The sequence below is a fragment of the Nannobrachium achirus genome, assembly GCF_963921795.1.
Source record: "Nannobrachium achirus genome assembly, chromosome: 7".
Classification (NCBI taxonomy): domain Eukaryota; kingdom Metazoa; phylum Chordata; class Actinopteri; order Myctophiformes; family Myctophidae; genus Nannobrachium; species Nannobrachium achirus.
In genome coordinates, this window is record NC_137816.1 from 37300923 (window position 1) to 37324081 (window position 23159).

The window sequence follows — 23159 nt, forward strand, 5'->3', positions numbered from 1 at the left end:
CGTTACATTTCCAAAGTGCTACAATCAAACTTTAAACAGGGTTTGTATGGTCCTAAAAATCAATGCCATAAATCCACTTAATAAAGGCGCATAGCAAGTGTGCAGAATACATTTCTAAATTAACATCCAACTACAGTAAAGACAGTTAAATGTACAGAATTACATTTAAGGTACATGATTTAGCAAGAATGTTGCCAAACTATAGTACGTGGCTCCTACGTGTTACAAATAATTGGTATATTGTGGGGTTGGATAAACCAGTGGTTCTCAAAGTGGGGTCTGGGGACGCCCAAGGGTCCTTGGGGTGGTTCCAGGGGGGCCCCAGCTAAATTCTGATTAGGAGTTGGAAATAGGAACCAAATGGACCCTTACAGGTCTATAACTCTGAGAGTGTACAAATACGAATCCATTTGGTTTTATTTGTACACTTGAAAATGTATACAGTTACCATATGGTGGTCCATGACTTAATGCAGTGGCTCTCAACCTGTGGGTCGGGACCCCCAGGGGGCGTTGTGAGCATGTAGATCGGCTATTCTCACAATAAAACCATGTTATACAATATGTAATGCCTCAACTCTTAGTGCTCGTCAGGGTGGAGGGGTCCCCAGTTAAAATATGATTATTTTGAGGGTTGCGGCCTGAAAAGGTTGAGAACCACTGACTTAATGCATACCAAAGGGGGTCCTTGAAATGAAAAAGATTGATGATCACTGCAGATTAAGATACATTTGACTTCAAGATAAAACTGCAGCACTTTTAAGCGCCGTCCATACTTTCTCTGACCTCTAAACCTTTCATCGGAGAGTTCCGACTTTCCGACATGCAGCTTTCCGAACTCTAATTCGGGGTAATGCTTTACAGAAGTTGCGAGTGACGTCATTTTGTACCGGACCTTTCCGAAGAAAGTTTGGTAGTCAGAGACAGTATGGACAGCCCTTTACTTTTAGACAGTAGTTTAGAAATACCCTAGCGATGCACATCATCATCAGTGCAGAGTTAAATACAATCACAGCATTACTCATATCTCTGTGGTTCTACTGTAGGTCATTCCCCTGGACATTAAGCTCAATTTATTTTATACCTTGTTGCGTTCATCAAAAATAGCTCATTTTCAAGCAAACATCACGTTGCATCACATCTCGTCACTTTGCATCATCAATCATGTAAGAGTAAATTGAGCTTCAGAGTTGATGTCTCTTTGAGTTGACAGAATGCCTTCTCTTCCTCTTCCTGTGGCACTGCTCCGTCCTGTCAGGCCAGGGGAAGCCATGCTCTGTGGCTCTACAGGCCTCATCATACTCATCACTGTCAGGTTCCTCTTCAGCCATGGGGAACACTTTGTCTGGGAACACCTCTTTCAACTTGGAGTTGAAGAAAGCCTCCAGGCTAAGACCAGCCTGGGCCACCTCAGAGTCAGGCTAGTGGAGTGAGGAACATAGAACACACACATCAGTGATATTCCACTCGTTCCGGCTATATGTATTGGAAATTGATAAAGTTTGTAATTGTAAGCCCAGTTGTTGAAGGGCACAGGACAAATTTCATTAACTTATCACTTACATAATTGAACTTTGCGCAATTCAGAAACATGAGATTCACATCAGCGACAAACTCCTCAGTTGAGTAATAATGGCGCGTGTTCCTCTTGTTGAGTCTGGCCCTGATCACTGACAGGTCCATGGGCCTCTTGATGATCTGGTAGTAATGTCGAGCCTGGGTGCAAATGTGGTATTAAAGGATTCAAGATTTAAAGGTTTAAATGTAGCTGTTTTGTTAGTTTTTTCCAATGTCATACAAATTACGAGGTTTAAAAGTCATGAAATTCTATCTGGTTACTGTACCTACAGAATAACAATGCCAATGAGACCTTTTTATGCACTTAAGGTACCATAATGGAGTCAACAGGGGCTGCAGAAAAGCATGTACAGTAGCCCAAAACTAAATGACCGACTTTATGTAAGTAACCATTTATATGCCTTGAAGTTGTAATGAAAAATAAATGAGAGTGCACTACAGCTGGCTTTTAGCTGAGCACTAAAGAAAAACATGTTTAGCTTTACTCACAAGTGGACTGACAGGCTCATGGAATGGGGCACTTAGGATGTTACTGAAGATCAAAAGAGTCAATCGTTCACATTTCTACCAAAAAAGAGAAGACCAAAACACAGACGGCAGAGTCAATAACTAACAAATACAGTATATTACAATTAAATGTTTTTGCTTCTGCTACAATCCCTAGGTATACTAGCCATGTTTAATTTCAAAACATTTTGATGTAAAGCAAAATCAGAGTGATAAATTAACACATTTTACTGTGTGGTTTTTCAAAAAGACTCACTCTCTGGTCGCATGTGGACAGTCCACGGGTTGATGATGCGTGGTGCCCAGATGTTCGTTCATTCTCACAGTCGTACTCCACCTCTGGCCGCACAACATCCCTGCACAGTGTGCAGATCCAGTCACCCCTGTGCAGGGACGTGCAGAGAATGAGGCAGGGGCTGACATTTCTCAAAGGGCCTTTTGGTGGAAATATCAAAAATAGCTGACCTCCAAGCTCACAACACGTCGCAGCACGACGCGTTGTGAGCTTGGAGGTCGGCTATTTTCGGTACCTGAAACCACATTAAACTAAGTATAATTAGCTTTTAGATCGGATATTTTCAGTGTTTGTTATATGACCAAGTACAGTATATAGGGGCTTGTGTGGTTAATACGTAGTAAGGGAATACAATGGAAGCTGTCAGATAAGTGTTTTATGTTGTTTCTGATGAGATGCATGCTTACGTGGGGAAGCATCGTAGAGGAGGGATATGGCAGGATAGGTGGAAGACTTTGGGACAACAGTCACAGCACAGCAGGTCCCCACCAATAAGACACACAGCACAATAGTCCTCACTTTGCATCTCTGCATTGTCCTGGTCGGGTTGAGCATCCACTGGCCTGTCACAAACCCTCGGAGGGCAAGAGTTTGCAATCAGAAGGGGTCTCTGACCAGGACCAATGGAGGGGCCCTCCTGCTGGTCACAGCGTAGTGGTTGTGGATCATCGGTGCCGGTGGTGGTGGTGGTTGTGCGGAGCGGTTGTGGTTCATCAGTGGTCAACTCTGGCTCTGATTCTATATCCGCCTCCGAACCCACTGAGCCCTGATCAGACAGAATATCAGAATCGGCTTCTAAACTACGATCAGAGTCCGGCTGGATGTCCGACTCTGCTTCCGCATCGCCCGATTCCACGTCAGCGTCCTGTTCTTCCCCGTTGTCTGAACCCATTCCCGTATCTGACTCAGGGTCAGGTTCATATTCTGCCCTTGGCTCTGACAACCTCAAAATGTCAGTTTTCCCACAGAGCCCCATCTCTCGAGCAGCCATAGATTCTCCCTTAGTCATCGACTCGCCTTCGGTCTCGGATGAAGACTCCGGGTGCTGGTCGGATTCTGGCGGCGTGTCTGACTCCAGCTGTGGTTCATAATCCAGATCAGGTTCAGAAATGAGTTCAAGTTCCTCTGAGCCTGACCTGGGATCTGAGTCGGAGTCGAGGTCAGGTGCAGCAGAGTAACGCTGCAGCTCATGTTCTGGGTTGGTGGCTGCAGCTGGCTGAGCGAGGTCTTTATGAGAATTGCCTTTCCCTTGGCTGTGAAGCTCACAGGTAGATTGCCTGGGGCTCCGTTGCTCAGATGTATACGGTGGCGTTATGTGTGACAGGATGGGCCTCATGGTGTCAGAGCCATCAGCCGTTCCCTACACATGCAACACAGGAGAGAGTAGTTTAGAAACATACAGCATGTATTATGCATTCACATCTCTAGAGATCTTCAAATGGCAGGTCTGACAAACCTGATCCCAAACAAATCCTCTGTGTTCACTTAACTCAGAGAGTGTACAGATGGAAAATGTATAAATGTATTAGAGAAATATATCATAGGACATCTTCCTTAAGGCCCATTCCCACTGGGCCAGATAACAGATATCTGGAGATATTTCTCCAGATATTTTTCCATGCAAAGTGGATGGTAGATACAGATAAAAAAAAAGTCTACCACAGATATTTGCCACAGATACTTTTATCTGTGGCAAATATTTTTTTATCTGTATCTACCATCCACTTTGCATGGAAAAATATCTGGAGAAATATCTCCAGATATCTGTTATCTGGCCCAGTGGGAATGGGCCTTTAGTCCCTTTGTAGAGTATACATTCACAATGCACATGGTCACCTCTGGGACTATACACCTTTCCTGTTCTGTTCAAAAGGTTTATATGTGCCTATTTTTTGTTTCTTCAAGTACAGTATGTATGTCCAATACTGAAAAGCAATAAAAAGAAATATATATAGATGCATAATTTCATGAATAACCAACGTGTGTGTCATTCGGACAATTGTCTGGGTTCATCAAATTGACAGGCAGAAATATTTGGATGAAATACTTTGGAGCATATCACTTTTATTTAACACGCAAGTAAACACATCTCTGTTCGGAATTATTGTCCGTATAAACACAGTGGATTTGACTGCGTACCGTTTGGCCTGTGCTCTATCGATTGGATGAACAGTTAAAATGGAACGAATAAACATGTGTTTCCTCTGTATAGTGCACACCGCACTTTAACTGCCAGTAGTCACACATGCCACGTGTTACATCCTGTACGTGTATGTAGTGTGATGCTTTTCCTGTGCTATTTTGGTGTTAGCACCTTGGTCTGTGAAGAACAACATTTCACTCATCCATATACCTGTATGTGGATGAATGGCAATAAACTGACTTGAAGATATAGAAATCATTCCCACAAAATACAACTGTTAAGGTCTTTGCACACTGCTGCGTTTTTCGGGCCGAATATCGGAGTGAATTTCGGAGCGCGCAAATATCAACCTCACGTTATGTCAGTCACGTTTGCACACTGCCGCCCGTTTCGCGCACCACTCGGTCCCTTGCTCTCTCTATCTCTCTCTCTCTCCTTGCCCTGAAAAACGCATTTCGCAACGAAAAACGCAGCAGTGTGCAAAGACCTTTACTGTATAACCTTTTGTTGCAATACTCTGTCTGAACTGTTAGCAGGAAATCTTTCAAAATATAAAATGTTACAGTTTCCCTGATGGCATTTCTAGTTACTGTAGTTACATTAAATTTAAATTAGTATCAAATAGACTACAATCTTCAATGATTGGCAGTTCGTCAGTGATCTGCTGTAAGGAAGTAATTAAGGACAAAATGTCATGCTGTGTTCTGTGACTAACTGATTATGTTTACCTCATGGCACCTAGCTAGGCTAGGGGGCTAGATGAGAAGAGCGCTCACGGGTGTGTCTGGGGGTGTGCCTATCCGTGGCTAATCTCGCAAACCACTTGACCAATCAGCGAAACATGTCTTGTGTACACTGCCAGTAGGAAGTCAAACACATATTGTGAATACTTTTTGGGGGATGAATAGTTTTCACATCAAAGCAAGTGAACGAGTCTCCAGTGTACCACCGATCGACTACAGATCAACTTCAAACTCAGCATGTTCATCGCCAAGGACCCGAGATTCGTAGACTCAGAAACACTGTCCAGCTGTTCCTCCATTTAGCAAGACTGACGTCATCAATACCTACAAGAAATCTACGCCCTTATTAGACCCTGTCTTGTTGTAATCAGAATGATTACCTTTTCCTTCACCCAGTAGGGGGGAAATCACAGTGTCTCTACACAGAAAAGTTCATAGACTTCATTTAACAGTGTTAAATGAGCACTATGGATTCTATTGTTTCTAGGTGCATTAACCACTTAAACCCTACACTGACCGGGGTCCCACAGGGCTCTATACAAGGTCCACTCCTTTTTTCCCATCACACCAAATGTCGATCTACAAGCTCACAAGGTGTAGCAAAATATGTAGCACGTTGTCAGCTTGTGGATTGGCTATTTTCGTAGGATGTTCGCCCCCAGAATTGGGACACTAGGTTTGATGTGGTTAAAGGAAATGGTACCCACCTCTGTCATAGCATCTCTCCAGGTTCTTTGGAAAGCACCACTTGTCTCCACTCCACAGGCTGGTAGCGGGTCACTCTGTCGCCGCCCGTGTGGAGGGAGACGAGACACCAGGACTTTGAGCCTCTCTAAGCACACCATTGGAACCCTGGGACTTCCTGCTTCCTTCTGGACCTCCCTGGTGTTTAGAAGAACAACAGATGGTTGACATAAGTTTCACTTAGTTCTTATACTTGCTTACTGTATCGCTCCTTTTCATGGAGCATAAGCCGTAGACTACATTTGGCCAGTCCTCTTTACCAGCTGTTTCCATGTCAGTCCACACTGCTTGATGTCAGTCTCAAGCTCCCTGTGTGCGAGGTGTTCTTTGGCCTGCCTCTCTTTTTTGTGCCTTGGGGGTTCCATCTAAGGGCTTGTCACGTGATGTTGGTATTGGGCTTCTGGAGTGTGTGGCCGATCCATCCCCACCCTCCTCTTAATCATAGTTCTTATGAGTTATTATATTTAAAGAGTCATGAATCCCAAAATCACTTTTTCTATAAATATATATTATATAAATGAGTCACTTGTGATAGGGAGCAATGAAATGGTTCGATTTGCCCATATGCTTGTGGATTCAGAGCTTTCTGCTGTCTCTGTAGCTATTTCTGTGTACTTCCAGTTTCTGTGTAGAAAATAAATATTTGGCGCCACTCATTACATATTTGATCACTGCGTACCATTAGTTCGGCATCCCCGACCGTGGGGCTGGCTGTTCAGTTCGACTCAGTGGTGGAAACATTACATGTTGGTCTTGGAAATAACAATACTGCGATGTAGAAACACTCTGTTACAAGAAAACGCCCGGAATTCAAGTTCGTAAAAGTAAAAAATAGACGATCTACAAGCTCACAACGCTTCCGCAACGCGTTGTGAGCTTGTAGATCGACTATTTTCCATGAACGTCGTGTGTGACTATGTGACTGTGTGTATGTGTGCGCGCACTGTCACCACACACGCATGCACGCACACACACACACACACACACACACACACACACACACACACACACACACACACACACACACACACACACACACACACACACACACACACACACACACACACACAGATACAGAAAATAGCCGACAGTGCTGCGTCCATTGCTCCGGAGCTCTACGTGCGGTAAACAGTCCACAAAGCACGTAGGGTGAAGAAAAGCATGTTTGTAAAAGACTTGCACATTTTTACCGGTAAAATATACCTGGAGTTGCAATATCTTTATCCTTTTTCCACCTGCAGTTCCTAGTTTTAATTATGGTTTCCGAAATGCTAACAGCAAGTGCAGACAGCTCAGTCACTCTGTGGCTCTTTCAGAATATAATGATATGCACAAATTACTCTGCATCCTCGCCTCAGAACAACAGATAACCATGCCTACATTTTAGATTTCTTTTCATATTCTGAATTCTGATACAACAAATAAAGAGGCGGGGTTTCTCGCTCCTTTAAATTCACATCACACAGTGTACACCGTACCTGTTTTTCTGGCTGTTTCTCTGTGCTCTGTACTTCTCTTTAGTGACCTCTTCATTTGTATAGCCATAGGCATTATCTGGCGATGAAAAGGATAACAGAAATGTATAAAGAAAGGTTCGAATTTAGTTTATTTGAGCATTTGAGTAGGAGAGTACCTGATTCAGTTTTATAGGTCCACAAGGGTCCTGGTGGGTGAAGGTACATGGTGGACTGGCCTCTCGGAGGGGGAACAGCAGTGGAGGTTTCCCTGGAAGCACATTGGATCAGCCCATCTGAAGCTCTCCTCTGTCTAGCATCCACAACGCCATACTGAGAAGATAAGCCCGCCATTCATATCACGTCCAAAAGAAACATGTCACATTTCAGTTGAAGAGACAAGCATACCCACGTGTGTTCCACAAAAAATACACTGCTTTGTTCTGCATGCCACTTGCGGAAATTGGCCAAACATCTGCAACATTGTGCTTGTAGATTTTCGGAGTGTGACTCGCCCACACAACCAAGCATAAAATTACTTTTCTTAGTTCTACCGGATCTCTTCTCCACTAGTCCCTCCCAATCATTTTAGTCTAGTTCAGGGGTCTTCAACGTTTTCAGGCCAAGGACCCCTTAGTTGAGAAAGAGACCCCGACAACCTTTTCATAGATTCCATATACTGTATGTCGTTTGACAGCACAATCATCAGTGTATTTTGGATTCATGTCAATTTGTGTTTTCATATATTTATTTATATCACTTGAACCGTCAATAAGTAATAAACTTGACCTTTCACTCTGTACTTTAGTCTGCTGTTTTCCCCCTCTACACCAAACCTCTTTGCCAAAAATAGACGATCTACAAGCTCACAACGCCTCGCAGGTTAGTTTCCATTTTGTTTTTTAGTTTTCGTCAGTGAAAAAAGCTAGACGACAAGCACTTTTTGTCATAGTTATAGTCGACAAAAGGTACACTTGTTCATGGTGGTATGGGCACCTGATCCAGGCTGTATGCGGGCCCAGCGGGCCTCTCAGCAGCGGGGGGGCTGGTGGACGGGGCTGCCAGTTCCGCTGGGAAGCTCTGGGAACGGTGCTTCCTCCTCCCACACACTGAGCCGCTGCCGCTCTCAACGTCATGGGCTGACACCTCCAACGAAGTGGATCTAGCCTGTCACAAACACACATGTACATGTACAGTACAGTGTGCTCCTATTCATGCATTAGCCACTTTCAACCCGGTGTCCCTATTTTGGGGCATGTCATTGTAGGAGCAATTTTTTTAATTCTCTCTCCAAAAAAATCTATTCTTATATTTAACGAAAATCCTCTGGAATATACAAATATGTATGAACATAGCAGATATACAAGCTTACAACGCATTAGCCTGGGATCCAGCCTGCTTGCTACGTTCAGCGATTTGTTTTTCCTGTGAAAAAAAGACGAACGTAGCGGTGTTAGCCTGGGATCCAGCGAATCAGGATAACAACCCATAGCTTGTAGATTTTCTTCCGTCGTATGACAGAGTATACAACAGATGATACATTGGAAGTGTGACGACCACATGTGCATGTGCATGTGCATGTGCATGTGCATGTGCATGTGCATGTGCATGTGCATGTGCATGTGCATGTGCACGCGCGCGCGCGTACTATGCAAGTACACATAGGCTACTGATAAAAACATGTCAAAGCCTACACTGGGTCTGTTTCACAAACATGAAGCAAAGCTCCTACAACTGCAAGGATCACAGTTATTCTCAGGATAATGAAGGGATTAGTTACAACATCAATTATCTTATGTAAATCCACCATCAGGCTTGCGGTGGGCTCATTTGAATAAGCAGCACTTGCAAAGCACTGATTAATCTCTACCTTTCTTCTCTAATAACAACCTGAACAATGTTGTTTTTCCACACACAGAAATCTATCAAAATGACGATGCCTGTCTGGAAAATAACTTGTTTTCAGGTTGTTTTTATTCAGCAATCTCTTCTTTCACTCTCTCAGTCTCTCATTCTCCTTGCTTTTTTCCAAAATTTAAACCGATTTAGGCCAAGGGAGTTGAGCATGTCCTTATAATTACCATGTGATTAAAACACTTACCTGTTCCATGCCCCGAAGGAGAGGTGTGAAGGAGTGTAATGCAGAGGCAGAAAGAGAGGGATTATACAGCCTCTCTATCTCATGAAGAGTAGGAATTTATCTTAGCGTGGTAACCAGCGCTTAAATCACACTGTCAGCTTCCACTATTCCCTTAGTGACTCATTAACAGACAGGTTAAGTACACGTGTGGCTGCCTGCACCTTAAGTGGTTTATTTTCTCATTTTCAGATGCTATGAATTGAATGTGCAAACAATTTGTCTTTGTGTTTGTGATCATGCAACTGCAACGTTTTTTGATAGGTGATCATGTGGTTGTTCAAGCCTCTGACATAAAGAGAACTAATGAAAACAGTGGTATTATTATTTTATTTTTTTAATTAGTCAGTGAAGCTCTTTGTTTGCCATCAGTGTTTCTTCATAAGAGAAGAGGCAGGTTTCTGTCGTACCATCTGGTTTCAGCATGATGATGGCTCATTCTGTCATCAAAACCAAGCCTTCGATATCGGCTGTGTCACTGTGTGCCAATAATGAAGCAAGATTCACTACTTCCTGTCTTGTACGTGCTACTTCAAATTGCCTGTCCAAACGTCACACTGTTAGAATGTGCATTGTAAATGAAGGGTCCCTATATTCATTTACAATCCCTATTTTTCTCTTATCATTATAGGTGAACATTTTCACACTGTTTAGATTTCTTTCCTTTTTTATAGTGGAAATAGCTAAAATAGTTCAAAACGCATCATGATGCGACGTGGCGTGAGCTTGCTTATACATCGGCTGGTATTAGTCATACAACAAAGTATAAATTAGGGCATAAAACCTAAGTGGTGAAAAGGACTCCTAAAATGAATAATAACGTGATGTGTGATCTAATGGCTGCCTTACCCTTCTATTTCTGTCGTCTGTGTGTGGCAGTGAAAGTCTGTTTCCCTGCTGTTCTCCTCTCAGCTCTGCTGCTGGGGAAATGTAGAACATCTGCTTCTGTTCAAGGGAGATGTACTCCCTCCCCCTCCCCACAGCATCCCTGCTCTCAACCAGCGGCGTGTGCCCAAGGATCTGCTCGTCTCTCCACCTCGGCTCCCAGCTCTCTTCAAGCTCTCGGTCAGTGGCTGTCTGGTCCAGGTGCTGCGCCTGTGACGTCTTGCAGGCCAGCGGTTTTCCTTGACACTGACCCTGGACCTGGCCTGGCCTGTCGCTGTCTGCAGTAAGCTGAGCCTGGCAGTCGGAATACTGTTCCACGTGGCACTGGTGATAGTGAGACTTGAGCTGAGACTGCGGCTGAGGCGTAGCAGGTCGTGACTGGGACGTGGATCCGTGACTGGAAGCGAGCTGGGTGGGCACCGAGGCTGGGGAAGACGATTGGAGGAGCAAGGTTATTCTAGTTAACTTTAAGCCCCGTTCAAACGGAAACGTTGTCTATAGTCTTCCATAGATTCCAGGGTGGAAATCTTTGGGAACGCTCTGCCTTGCGTCTCCATCTAAACGGGCAAAAGTGGTTACAACGCAACAGCCCCTCGCCGTTTTCTCTAGACCGTTGTTGTCTGAACGGAGTCTAAAACTAAATGAAATAATTACAAATTACAAATGAATTACAAATTATTTATCTCTATTGTACCAACTTGTACCAAACCCCAGACATATTTCAATAAATAAATGAAAATAACACAATTTGTTTTAAATTAAACAAAACTAGATACCCTACCTTAAACAAAAAGTTTAAATGAAAACAATTACAGATTACAAATGAAAGTGTACTAACCTCGTGGGGAAGCGGGACACTGTAGGGATGAGTGCAGGAGCTGGGGACTGGCTGGACCACAGCACCTCTGGAGCAGAGCAGGTTGAGCACAGCTGGAGCCGTAAGGGACCACTTCCAGCTGGCTCTGGTCCAGGCTAGCAATGTCAGTCTGAGAGGGAATCAGGGTCGTTTTAGTTAACTAAAACTAACAAAATATCAAACTAGAATTGGAAAAACATTTTAGTTAAAGGGATATAATACATACACTTTTGTGGGCAGTCTGGGCACCCCAGCCCAGACAGTTTTTGAGTTTCTTGATTCAGTATTTAGATATTTCATATTCATTTTATGAGACACGCTCCATTCCTATATAAAACCATTGTAACTTTGAACTCCATTTTAACCATGTAAGATTCATTGAAAACCCCCATCCTTGGGTACTGGTGACTGATATTGGCCTTCTATATAAATATAATACAAAAACGTAATGCAAAAACAAAGCTTCCTCACATATTATAAGTGTTGTTGTGAGCTTGTAAATCTGCTATTTTAGTGAACATTTTGAATCTCCCCCCTGACAAATATTCCATATTACAAAAAAAGAACTCTAAAAACATGCTAAAATGCAAAAAGTGGAACAACCTTGGAGGGAATGCAGTGCATGCAGCATATCTGGGGATGACAGCAGGCCTGGTAGCCACAGCCCTGCTCTGGTCCTCTGTGACACACGGAGGGCAGTGGCAGGCAGGCCATGGGCTGAGGCCTCAGTTTGTCTGGACAGGCCAGGCCCTCAGGGTAACTGCAGTCTCCTCCTTCTACAGCCAGCTCACCTACACACAAACATGTTCAGAAAATAACTTACTGCATCAAAAGTCATCAACAAGCTACAGTATACTATAAAAACTGATCAAACGTTGGCCAAATTGTCAATTAACATAAGACACACGCAAAGACAATGTTATTGTAGATCTGCTATTGTAGATCTGATATTTTCACATTATGTACAGTATATGTGGAACAACAAATCAAACTAAATTGAATGCCTCAACTCCAAAATTCCAAGTGCTTTTCAGGTTGAGGGGTTCAAATATTTGTTCAAATATGACTATTTTGGGGGGTTACGGCATGAAAAAGTTTTAAAGGATACATTTTCACTAAATTAACTTATATCAATTCTATATTATTAATACAATCTTGGGGGCCCACTTGCACTTTCCTCACAGCCCACCAGTGGGCCCCGGCCCAGAGGTTGAGAATCTCTGGGTTAGTACACTGAAAAGAACAACTCAAAATGGGAATATGTTGATTATAATATTAAGCCCCTATAATCGTACGCCAAATAGCAAAAGTAGACGATCTACTCACAATTCATTGCATTACGATGCATTGTGAGCTTATAGATCTGCAATTTATTTGTAACATTGAAAGCCTTTGACAATGTTCACCTATAATGACATGCCCAAAATAGGGATGCCAGGTTGAAAGTGGTTAGGTAAAAAAAAAAAAAAACAGATGTTTCTTGTTCTGATGGAACATTAAAGCTATACTGTGTAAGTTCAACTAGTGGTCAGTAGCGGTATTGCTTTTTTCGGCCGTTTTTCGGCCGGAGTCGTCGCGGACCACCGCCGCGGACCACCGGAGCGGCGCCGCAAACCACCGCGACGACCGATAGTAATCCGTGGAGGGGTAGAACGCATGGTAGAACGTAATTTTCTGGCCAGGATTTGTGGATTAAGAGGTTAAAATCCTTCACCATGGTAAACACTGTAGCCAAGCGGAGGCGCTTCCTGGAGACCAGAGCAGATAAGCTGTGATTGGCCGGTAGTGTACCATGTGTGCATGATCGGCGATGTGATTGGGCAACGTATACACAACGTATACAGATGATGCAGATTACGTCATTTTGGCGCGAAATCCGGTCCACGGCCAGGATCATAGAAAACATATAAAGAGAAGGCTTCAGAAGCTGAATATAACGGAGTGGGTGTTCTAAAACTTTAGCGATTTAACAGTTAGGACAATTTTAAGATTTGTTTTATAAAAAAAGTTACATGGTACAACTTTAACAACTCATTAAAAATATATATTGTGTTTAACTTACACACCGATATATCAGCTTGCGTCAAATTATATTCACCTAATGTGGAAATTTCCTTAGTCCAGTAGCTAGCATCCCAGTTGAACTTGATCTTGACAGGAACCCAAGAGTCTTGGTGGAATGATGATTCAAACAGCTGCTGCATCTGAAGTGAAATCTGACAGATTAAGCACAATGGCAAGAATCATAGTATTAATTCATTTATTCTTTCATTCAGAATGTCTTGAATCATTATTGTGAAAAAGAAAAGTTGTTATTGGTAAATGGTGCATTTAAATAGCACCTTTAATGATCAATCAATCGATTTTGTTCAACAGAACTACAATAGTATAGTACTTTAACATGTAAGGCCGATACTTTTTATTTAATGGTATCACCATGAAAACACATTTTCCAGATTTTAAAGAAAAAATACTATATCATATCATTTTATGTTATATTTATCATACAAATCATAGTGTTTTTTTTTTCATTGTTTTGCCAATTATTTGGGTGCCCACTTGCAATACCCTCGTGGTCCACATGTTGGTAATCGCTGCTGCATAACATCACAGTTTAGGCTATGCAAGAAGTGGTCTTCTGGTGAGCCCATCTCTCAGCTTACCAGCTCCCTGCTGAAGAGCACTGGACTCCCGCCATGCTGGGTTGTTGCCCAGGTGATGAACCTCTGCACATGATCTAGCTGTCCACACGTCTCTATCGCCCCCTGCAGCTGGTCCTCTAGATTACGCTGAAAGTCCTCTGTGATCTTCTAAACACAGAGACAGAAGAAGAGCCACTAAGTACTTGCACACAGAGAGTCATGGATGGATTGCGGACTAATCAATGCCTTCTTTTTTTCTTTTGGACAGAATTAGTTCTCAAAATGCTGGTCTAAGCTGGTAATTATTTGGCCTGTCCTTTGCTCACTTTCGGGACGGATTAGGTCATGTTGGTGACTGATTCCTTGCATGTAGATTCATGGTCAACTGAATCATGGGAGGGAATGAGAGAGAGAGAGAGTAATTACCTCCAGTTGCTCTATTAATAGGTGGGCTCGTTTGTTAAGCTCGTTCATCATAATCATCTTTGCCATTTTAATCTGGTTCTCAGCCTTCCTGTGCATGATCTTTATTCCATGGAGCCTGAGATGGGAGGACAGAAAATGATACGCTGATGCTGCTGGCGGCAAAAAAACGCAATAACGGTTTGGATGCATTGCTGTTTTGTTTCAACTGATACCTTAAAGAAGTTATTTTGCAATGCCAGAAAAGCTGAACAAATATTCCATTAGAATTTCAAAGATTAATTTATGTAACAGCTGTCAAGATCACCCATGGAAGATTTGGGTGATTGTATACGGTGTGTGTGTGCGCATGCTGTGGAGTGTAAACTGACCTGTCCTCTATCTGTTTGGCAGTGTTCTCGACAATAGACCTCCTTTCATCCACCTGGGCCACCAGGCTCTCAAATAGCCACTGCTGGTCCTGTAGGGCCTTCCCAATATGCACTAACCTGGGGAAAATGTACAGTATAGTACAGTGCACACCACAAGGTTAGCTCGAAACATAGTGCATTATTTTATTCTGCAACTGCTCCAGGCCTTATTAAAACCAAGAAAGTGAATAATATCACTTCAGTTCTCAAAACGTCACACCGGCTTGTTGTCTGAAAAATAACTGATTCAAATACTACTGTTGTTTTTATAAAGCATTGAGTGGTTTAGGGCAAGGGTCTTCAACAGGGGGTCCGGGACCCCTAGGGGGTCCTCAGAGTTACTACAGGGGGTCCTCCAAATCTTTGTGTGACTTTTTTTTTTTCTTAACCACTTGAACCCTAGCATCCATATTCTGAGAAGCCAAAAATAGCAGATCTACAAGCTCACAACGCCTCGCGCTGCGAGGCGTTGAGCGCAAGGCGTTGTGAGCTTGTAGATCGTCTATTTCGGGTGCGTGGTGATTCTCCGATGGCCTTAAAGTCCGAGAGAGAGAGAGGAAGAGAGAGAGAGAAAGAGAGAAATGTTCAAGCTCTCACTGAAACTATATAGCCTATAACATGCCGCTGTTCAACTATGAGATCGGAGAGACAGACAGACACACACAGCCTTTTAATAATGTTTATATTATTGGAATCTGCTCCAAAATAATTAAGTACATCACCAGCAAAAAGCGCACATCTAGGTTAAATACCAATTAACTCCCCAGCGCTGTTGACTCTGGACTTGTCTCATGAAGCAATGAGCATGCAAGTGACCTGCTCCGCTCTCCTCAATGTTACAATGCAATCAAAGCACTAACACAAACTGGACCGGACCTCTCTTTCTCTCTCTCTCTCGCTCGCTCTTTCTCTCTCTCTCTCTCTGGGACATCGGATTCGGATCTCCATGCCGTCGGATATTTTCGGCAAAGAGGTTTGGTGTAGAGGGGGAAAAGAACAGACTAGTAAGTACAAAGTGAAAGGTATAATTAAGTATTGATGATTCAAGTGGTTAAGCATCAGAAAACACAACTTGACATGAATCCAAAATACACTGATGATTGTGCTGTCAAACGATGAAACTATATGGAACCTATGAAAAGTTTGGGGGGTCCCTGCTTCATCTCTCTCTCAACTAAGGGGTCCTCGGCCTGAAAACATTGAAAGGTGATACACCATGCATTTAAAAAGTATTTATGTCATATTGTTTATGTCCCAAAAACGTTTTTCAAAAGGTTTGAGGCTAAATTACCACTCCTGAATAGAGAGCCTCTCTCATTTTTGAATGGCTCTCAGAGCATTTCAGCTGCAGTACCACCTTTGGCCTGAACTGCGCCACCCCCCCAAAATCCTTTTGATTTTTTTTTTTTTTTTTTGTGATGACGTCACAATCGGCAGATGACGTCACAATCGGCAGCAAATCTGGACAGCCTGTTTTGAGAACCCGTGGGATACTTTTAACCTCCACCTTCCCAAAACCAGAGAAAGACACAACGGTCAGAAATAAATGGGACTTTGTGAGGATAGAACGTGCTAGTGGGACCCCAAAAAAAGGTTTTAAAATAGGAAAAGTGAAATTTCATGGTGTATCACCTTGAAGACCCCTGGTTTAAAGGCAACATACATGTCTGATCCTGTGCTACATCATGAACCATCCAGACCTCTCAGGTGGTCTGACACAGGTCAGCTTTCTGTCCCTGGAGTCCAAACTAAATGTGGAGAAGCAGCGCTCAGTTTTTACGCAGCACATCCTGTATCTGGAGCAAACTCCCAGGAAACTGCAGGTCTGCCAAAACTCTCAGTTCTTTTAATAAATCAAGGCAGAATACTTTTCAATGAGGATTTACTGAGATTCATTTATTTTGCTACATTGTCATTTTTATTCCCTCATATTCATCTGTATTGTTTGAGCTCATTCTTATTTTCTATTCTATACTCTTTAAGAACTATTGTTAATTGTATTGAAAAGTCCTGTTTTATAATGGGTCTAAAGGCTTTTAATGTTTTGTTTAAAACTAATTTCTTCCCACAATAAACAAATAAACTTTCTTTGCTTTGCCTTTGGTGCTGTAATTAAATTCAAGCTCATATCTCCGCAACCGTTGACCCGATCCATGCCACATTTTGCACACACACTCCTTGCCTGCCAAACTACAACCTCCAAGGACCCCCCGAGCCCCAGGGACCCCCAGCTCGCTGGGGGACCCCCACGTGTAAAAAATGACCAAATGTGCAAAAATGACCAAATGACCACCCCAACGGGGCTGCTCACGGGGAATTCCCGGGGACCACCCACTCCTCGTGCTCCAGAACGGATGCAAAAGTGGTGACGCCCCCAGTGGAGGACCCCCTCCACTGCAGCTCACATAAAATGCCGATAAGGGAGTCTTACTGGTTTTATTCCCTCATATTCATCTGTATTATTTGAGCTCATTCTTATTTTCTATTCTATACCCTTTAAGAACTATTGTTAATTGTATTGAAAAGTCCTGTTTTATAATGTGTCTAAAGGCTTTTAATGTTTTTGTTTAAAACTAATTTCTTCCCACAATAAACAAATAAACTTTCTTTGCTTTGCCTTTGGTGCCGTAAATTAAATTCACCTCTCCAGGGAGAAGACATTATGCAAGTGACCTTATGGGAGGCAACAACTGTACTATAACGCCGCAGAGCACAACATTGCATGAATACTGAATGAGAAATTAGACAGGCCAAGGATACTGTATGCAGATCAAGTTGATAAAAGTGACAAGACATTAGGGAGAGTGTTGTTGTTCCGAGGAAGTTTTTGAACCTGCGTTTAGCCCCTCTCTGCACTGTCCTTGTGCGCAGGGGTGTCGCACCAAATTCTGGGCCCCTGGTACAAGGATTCACTGCGGGCCCCCTGTGCTTTAACCATTGAAAAATAGCAGATATACAAGCCGAGTGCCGCGCTGCGAGCTTGTAGATCTGCTATTTTTGAAAAATCATGAAAATCTTTGAATATTGAGTTCCAGGGACCCCCCAGAAGCAAAATTTGAGTTACAAATGTTCGCTTAAAAAATACATATATTCAAAGATTTGCACACATTTTCACGACTTTTCAAAAATAGCAGATCTACAAGCTCGCAGCGCGGCACTCGGTGCCGCGCTGTGAGCTTGTATATCTGCTATTTTTCAATAGCTAAAGTATAAAATAATTAAGGCCCCTCCACCACCTTGGGCCCTAGTAACTCAGTCCCACTTTCCTACCCCTTGTGACGCCCCTGCTTGTGCGTGGTGTCTGAGGACTGACCTGTGGTTCTTGTGGGTGGACAGGTGACAGCTGTTGCAGCACAGAAGGTCACAGGACTCACAGAACAGCTCCAAGGGCTCCTGTCTGTGTGAGTGGCAGGTGAGGACGGAGCGAGGATGCAGCCCTGGGCCTGAGAGATGGAGAACGGGGGAGGCTGCTGTAAACACGGAAAGACGCTAACGAACCAACTGACACTCACAGCTTAACGTGTGACACACATGTATCACCGAAGCATAAACATATTTAGACAGAACAGAAGCTTGTACTGACATACTGTAATAAGAAAATTCAGACAAAACAACATGTACAGTATAGAATTTAAAAACGGGGGTCAATAACCAGATTTACCACTTACGCTTTTTTCAGAAATGTAACATTTTCCAAAAAGATCCATGTTTACATGTATTTTAATTACATGATTACATGAAAATGTGTTGCGTGTTCCATCTGATTGTAATTTAGACTCATTTAAAGAAGTTTAACACCCAAATGTTGACTACATTTCTTTCCAAACATAAATTCTTATTGAAGGGAAAAACTATGGCAGAAGAGATGTTTGTTCAGCGACTGAGACAGTCTCTCACACACACACACACACACACACACACACACACGCACGCGTGCGCGCGCATGCACATACGCACACACGCACACACAAACAAATTAATCCTGATCATTAAAAGGATTGACCACTGATTCTCGAAGTAAATGTATAAACAGAATTCAGTGGTGTTCTTCTGCATTAAACAGACAGAGAGATAGAGCACCTGGCCCTTTGATCGTGTCATTTTATCTTTGGATTCTTTGATCCAGTAAGCAGGATCTCATTTTGAGAGCAACAATGTTACTGTAACTGTGCAGTGTGCAGTATCCCTCCGAGATGAATGGACTTCTTACAAAGATGTCATTTCATCATTGTTCAGTGCTAGTGGTAACAGGGTTAATTGATCACTGTATTGAGAATATTCAAATACTTTGATGGACTGATTTCACATGAATAAAAAATACAATGTTGCAGTGAGGCAAAGCAAAAACCACAGGTGAACAAACCTCTCCCTCTCTCTTTATCTCTCATACACAGACACACACACATACACACACACACACACACACACACACATGGAGGTCAGCGGAACAATATTTTGAGATGGAGGTCTGTGAAAAAGTATTTTGAGATGGGGGTCCGTGGCCAAATACTGATTTTGGGGGTCCTTAACCACTGATTCTATCTTCTAATACAGTTTTCTGAAAACGTATGTTGTTATTAGTGGTTCTCAAACTGTCAAGTGTCAAGGACCCTAAAAATGATATATATTTGGCCATGGACCCCCATCTCAAAATATTTTGTTCCAGGGACCCCCCAGAAGCAAAGCTTTTAGTTAAAAATGTTCACTCTAAATTTAGGTCTATTCTACATCTACCGGTAGCTTAAGGCCTCAGACCCGTTGGCAAACAGCAGGTCGCGTCACAAATATCAAAATAACAAACCTCTCCCTTTATCTCACACGCACGCACACACGCACGCACGCACGCACGCACGCACGCACGCACACACACACACACACACACACAGACAGACACTCTCTCTCTCTCTCTCTCTCTCTCTCTCTCTCTCTCTCTCTCTATCTCTATCTCTCTCTCACACACAGTCCCCAAAATAACTGTCACAAATATCAAAATAGGTCATATGCACTCTGAACAATTATATGAAGCCTAATTTTAAATAATGTATTGAGATAAAACAACAGACTTCCGGTGAATAAGCAAATACGTTAGGCCTACACACACACAGCTTCTATATGTGTGTATTTAGAAACTGGTGGCTCTGCGGCAGAGAGCACACAACATCAGCCCTGCATGGTGCATCAACTTTAGCTGAGTGACCACATCCTCTAAACTAGTTACAACCACATTGCCACTTTCACTAGGCTGTTCTCACGGATGCAAACATTAAACACTAAATCAAAGACAAAATAAATGTAAGTATGATTGTGCAATGTAAAGAGATAAAAGGAATGATAAAAGCACCAGCTTTCAAGAACAAGAGCTGCTTGATATAACCTGGGGGTGGGGAAACACCATTTTGTCAGCTGGAAAACTGGACGTGCTTGAGCCACACATTATTAAGGGGGAGTTTAAGTAATAATGGCTTCTCTGAGAGCCATGAACCATGTTGAAGTCATGCATAATTAATTCATTGCAATGTTAACGAGACGTGATGAACAAATAAAAGGTAAGCAAGGCAAACAAAGAAATCCAAACAGGCTTGACAGTGAGAAAAAATCACACCCGTGTGAAGTGGAGCTGTGTGTGTGTGTGTGTGTGTGTGTGTGTGTGTGTGTGTGTGTGTGTGTGTGTGTGTGTGTGTGTGTGTGTGTGTGTGTGTGTGTGTGTGTGGATCATGTGTACCGATTTTTGTGACATTTGAAGAAAATATGTAGGAAAAGGAGCAAAAAGTGTGTTTTGGAGAAAATTCAAGATGGCGGAAAATCTATCATGGCGCAAATGGGCGTGGCCTATATGGGGAGATGCGTCATGACCCAAGGAATCCAGGGAAAAAATATTTTTAATTTTCCGACCTACGGTTCAAGAGTTACAGGGCAAAACGTAAAGTGGGGTGTTATGGCGCCACCATGCGGCCAAATGACACAATTATTTTTTATTTAATCCTTGAAATCATTATGAACCTCCTCTCCAAGTCTTGAAACTCTAGCCCCTATGGTTTGCGAGAGACAAATAATTGAATGTGAGTTTTTGCGATTCCCATTATAAGTCAATGGGGAAAATTAATTCACTAATAAATTAATATCAATTAAACTATTGAACCTTTCTCTTAGCAAGTTACTAGCCCACGATTCCCGAGTAAGCCGGTCGATTTGACATATGGCGCGAGTGTGCGGTGGCAAAACTGTGGGACTAGTAGCGTGCCGAAGTTTAGGAAGTTCAGGCTACATACAGACACACACACACACACACAGACCCACACGGCCACGTATAGGGAGCCTGTGCTTCACACAGCTCCAAAAATGAAAGAAAGCCTGAAAAGTGAAGCACTCTAGGGCTGCACAATTAATCAGAAACAATCATCACAGAGGTCATTACACTTGATTGACCAAAGATATGGCACTGATAAACACAACAAGCAACAAAGACATTAAGGGGAAACATTTTTAACATTTTAAACATTGACACTTCAGTCCTATGAGGCAGGCTTGTACAGTATTTAGATGCTTGCCTGGTTCAATTGTGGTCAGGGTGCCTCTCTGGTGCATGTCAGGACACAGGGAGGTGGAGGTGGTCCTTGCCTGTTGATGTAAGTCAACAGGACACAGGGTGGAGGAGGTGTTGATGGTGGTGGCAGTGGAGGTGTTGTTGGCGGTGGTGGCTTTCTGGTGCTGATGCATATCTGTGCACTGGTAACACAACCACTTGTTGCAGAATGTACAGAGGCTCTGCGCGCTCCTCTGCTCTGAGCACTCTGAGCAGCTCTGAAACACACAGGGGCGTCACAAGGGGGGGGGGGGGGGGGGGGGAGTGGGACTGAGTTACTAGGAAAACCTTAGAAGGATTTGAAATATTCAAAGATTTGGTGCGACACCCCTGTAAACACACACCAAAATTATGACGTCGCATAATACTGCGATCTCGAATGCACACACACACACACACACACACACACACACACACACACACACACACACACACACACACACACACACACACACACAAGCTCGCTCTCACTCTTTATCTATTGATCTATACATTTCTCTCTCGCACAAACACGCACGCATGCACACACACACACACGGACAGACACAGACATGCCACATGATATCACACAACAATGTTTAAAGATGTGGTGAGATTGTGGCAAGCAGGTTTCTGTTACATCTTAAGTTTGGGCTAAATCACATATTCCTCAGATTTATTTGTGTTGATGATGACAAATGTCACCATGTAGCTCAGGAACTGATTGAACCAAATTTAAGTCCAAACAATCTTCAGGATGTCAACAAGCAACCAAACATTTAAAGATTATTTCCTCCACCACGGATATTCAACAACCAGATGAATACAAACATCCATATTAAAACAATTAAGAAATATGAATAATTCTGAAAATAATTGTCACAACATAACACTGCATATAACACTGCATATTTTGTAAAATAGCATGTTTTAACATCATAATTAGGAAAATGTGCCTTTATATGATCAAATAACGTTATTAATATTTGTTTTGTCGCAAATCCTAGGAAGAGCTACAGTATAAAGGAGTTAAAGATGCTCTTCACAGCTCCTACAGTAGCTAATGAATCTGATAATGAAATGCCAAGCCATGCAATAAGGCAATATCCACATAATTACCCCAGTCACTCTGCTGCATGCACACTACATTAACCCCCACATTTTGCACTGTGAAAGTTTTGCACAACATTTAATGACGTTCTGGTAAAATAAGTAACATCTTATTCTCTAGTTTTTTAGAAAGACAGGAATGGTTTGGGGAGAGGGGCGTATACAAGAAGCAATACTGCAAGAAATATCGTACCTTTTCCATTTCAATGCCGGGTAGAGTATGTCCTCTGGTGAGCACTAGAAGCGGTGGCCAGCGGAGTTGTTGCTCTCTGTGGGAGGGAGAGAAGAGGACAGCATGCAGCCTGGAGCCTCAGCCGCACATAGCAAAACACAGACACTAAGCTTCTACCTGCTGCAGGAAACAGTGCACACAGAGAGGTGGCCCCAGAGGAGATGGCTTACATGACAGTCTCGCTCTGCTCCCTCCTACCCAGTTCATCCATGTGTAGGACTTCTCATGGCAGGAGAAAACATTCAAATTCATCCTCTACTGCTCTCCGGGTAAAACTGACACACACAAAAAAAAAGAGAGAGAGAGAGAGAACCTAATCCTTTTTCTTAAATAAGCCTGTGCATAATAATTGGGAATTAGGGAGATAAGATAATTATTTTTTTTCTAGGGCAAAATATCCCCGGAAGCCCTTCTCAAAATGGAGGGATCGACCATAAAT

General features: G+C 42.8%; 1 protein-coding gene across 1 annotated transcript; it reads right to left on the reverse strand.

Moving 5' to 3' along the window:
- Nucleotides 1–520: 520 nt before the first annotated feature.
- Nucleotides 521–22931, reverse strand: trim66 (tripartite motif containing 66; the record flags this gene model as incomplete). Its single annotated transcript, XM_080730206.1, has 20 exons — nt 521–1420; nt 1563–1715; nt 2067–2141; nt 2341–2467; nt 2787–3739; nt 5973–6147; nt 7488–7563; nt 7643–7796; nt 8460–8630; nt 10450–10910; nt 11324–11471; nt 11945–12132; nt 13440–13557; nt 14005–14151; nt 14410–14524; nt 14778–14894; nt 18130–18259; nt 21365–21617; nt 22682–22790; nt 22891–22931. The coding sequence occupies 20 exons, from the start codon at nt 22929–22931 to the stop codon at nt 1184–1186; spliced, it is 3948 nt and encodes a 1315-aa protein (XP_080586332.1). The 3' UTR covers nt 521–1183.
- Between the last annotated feature and the right edge of the window lie 228 nt (nt 22932–23159).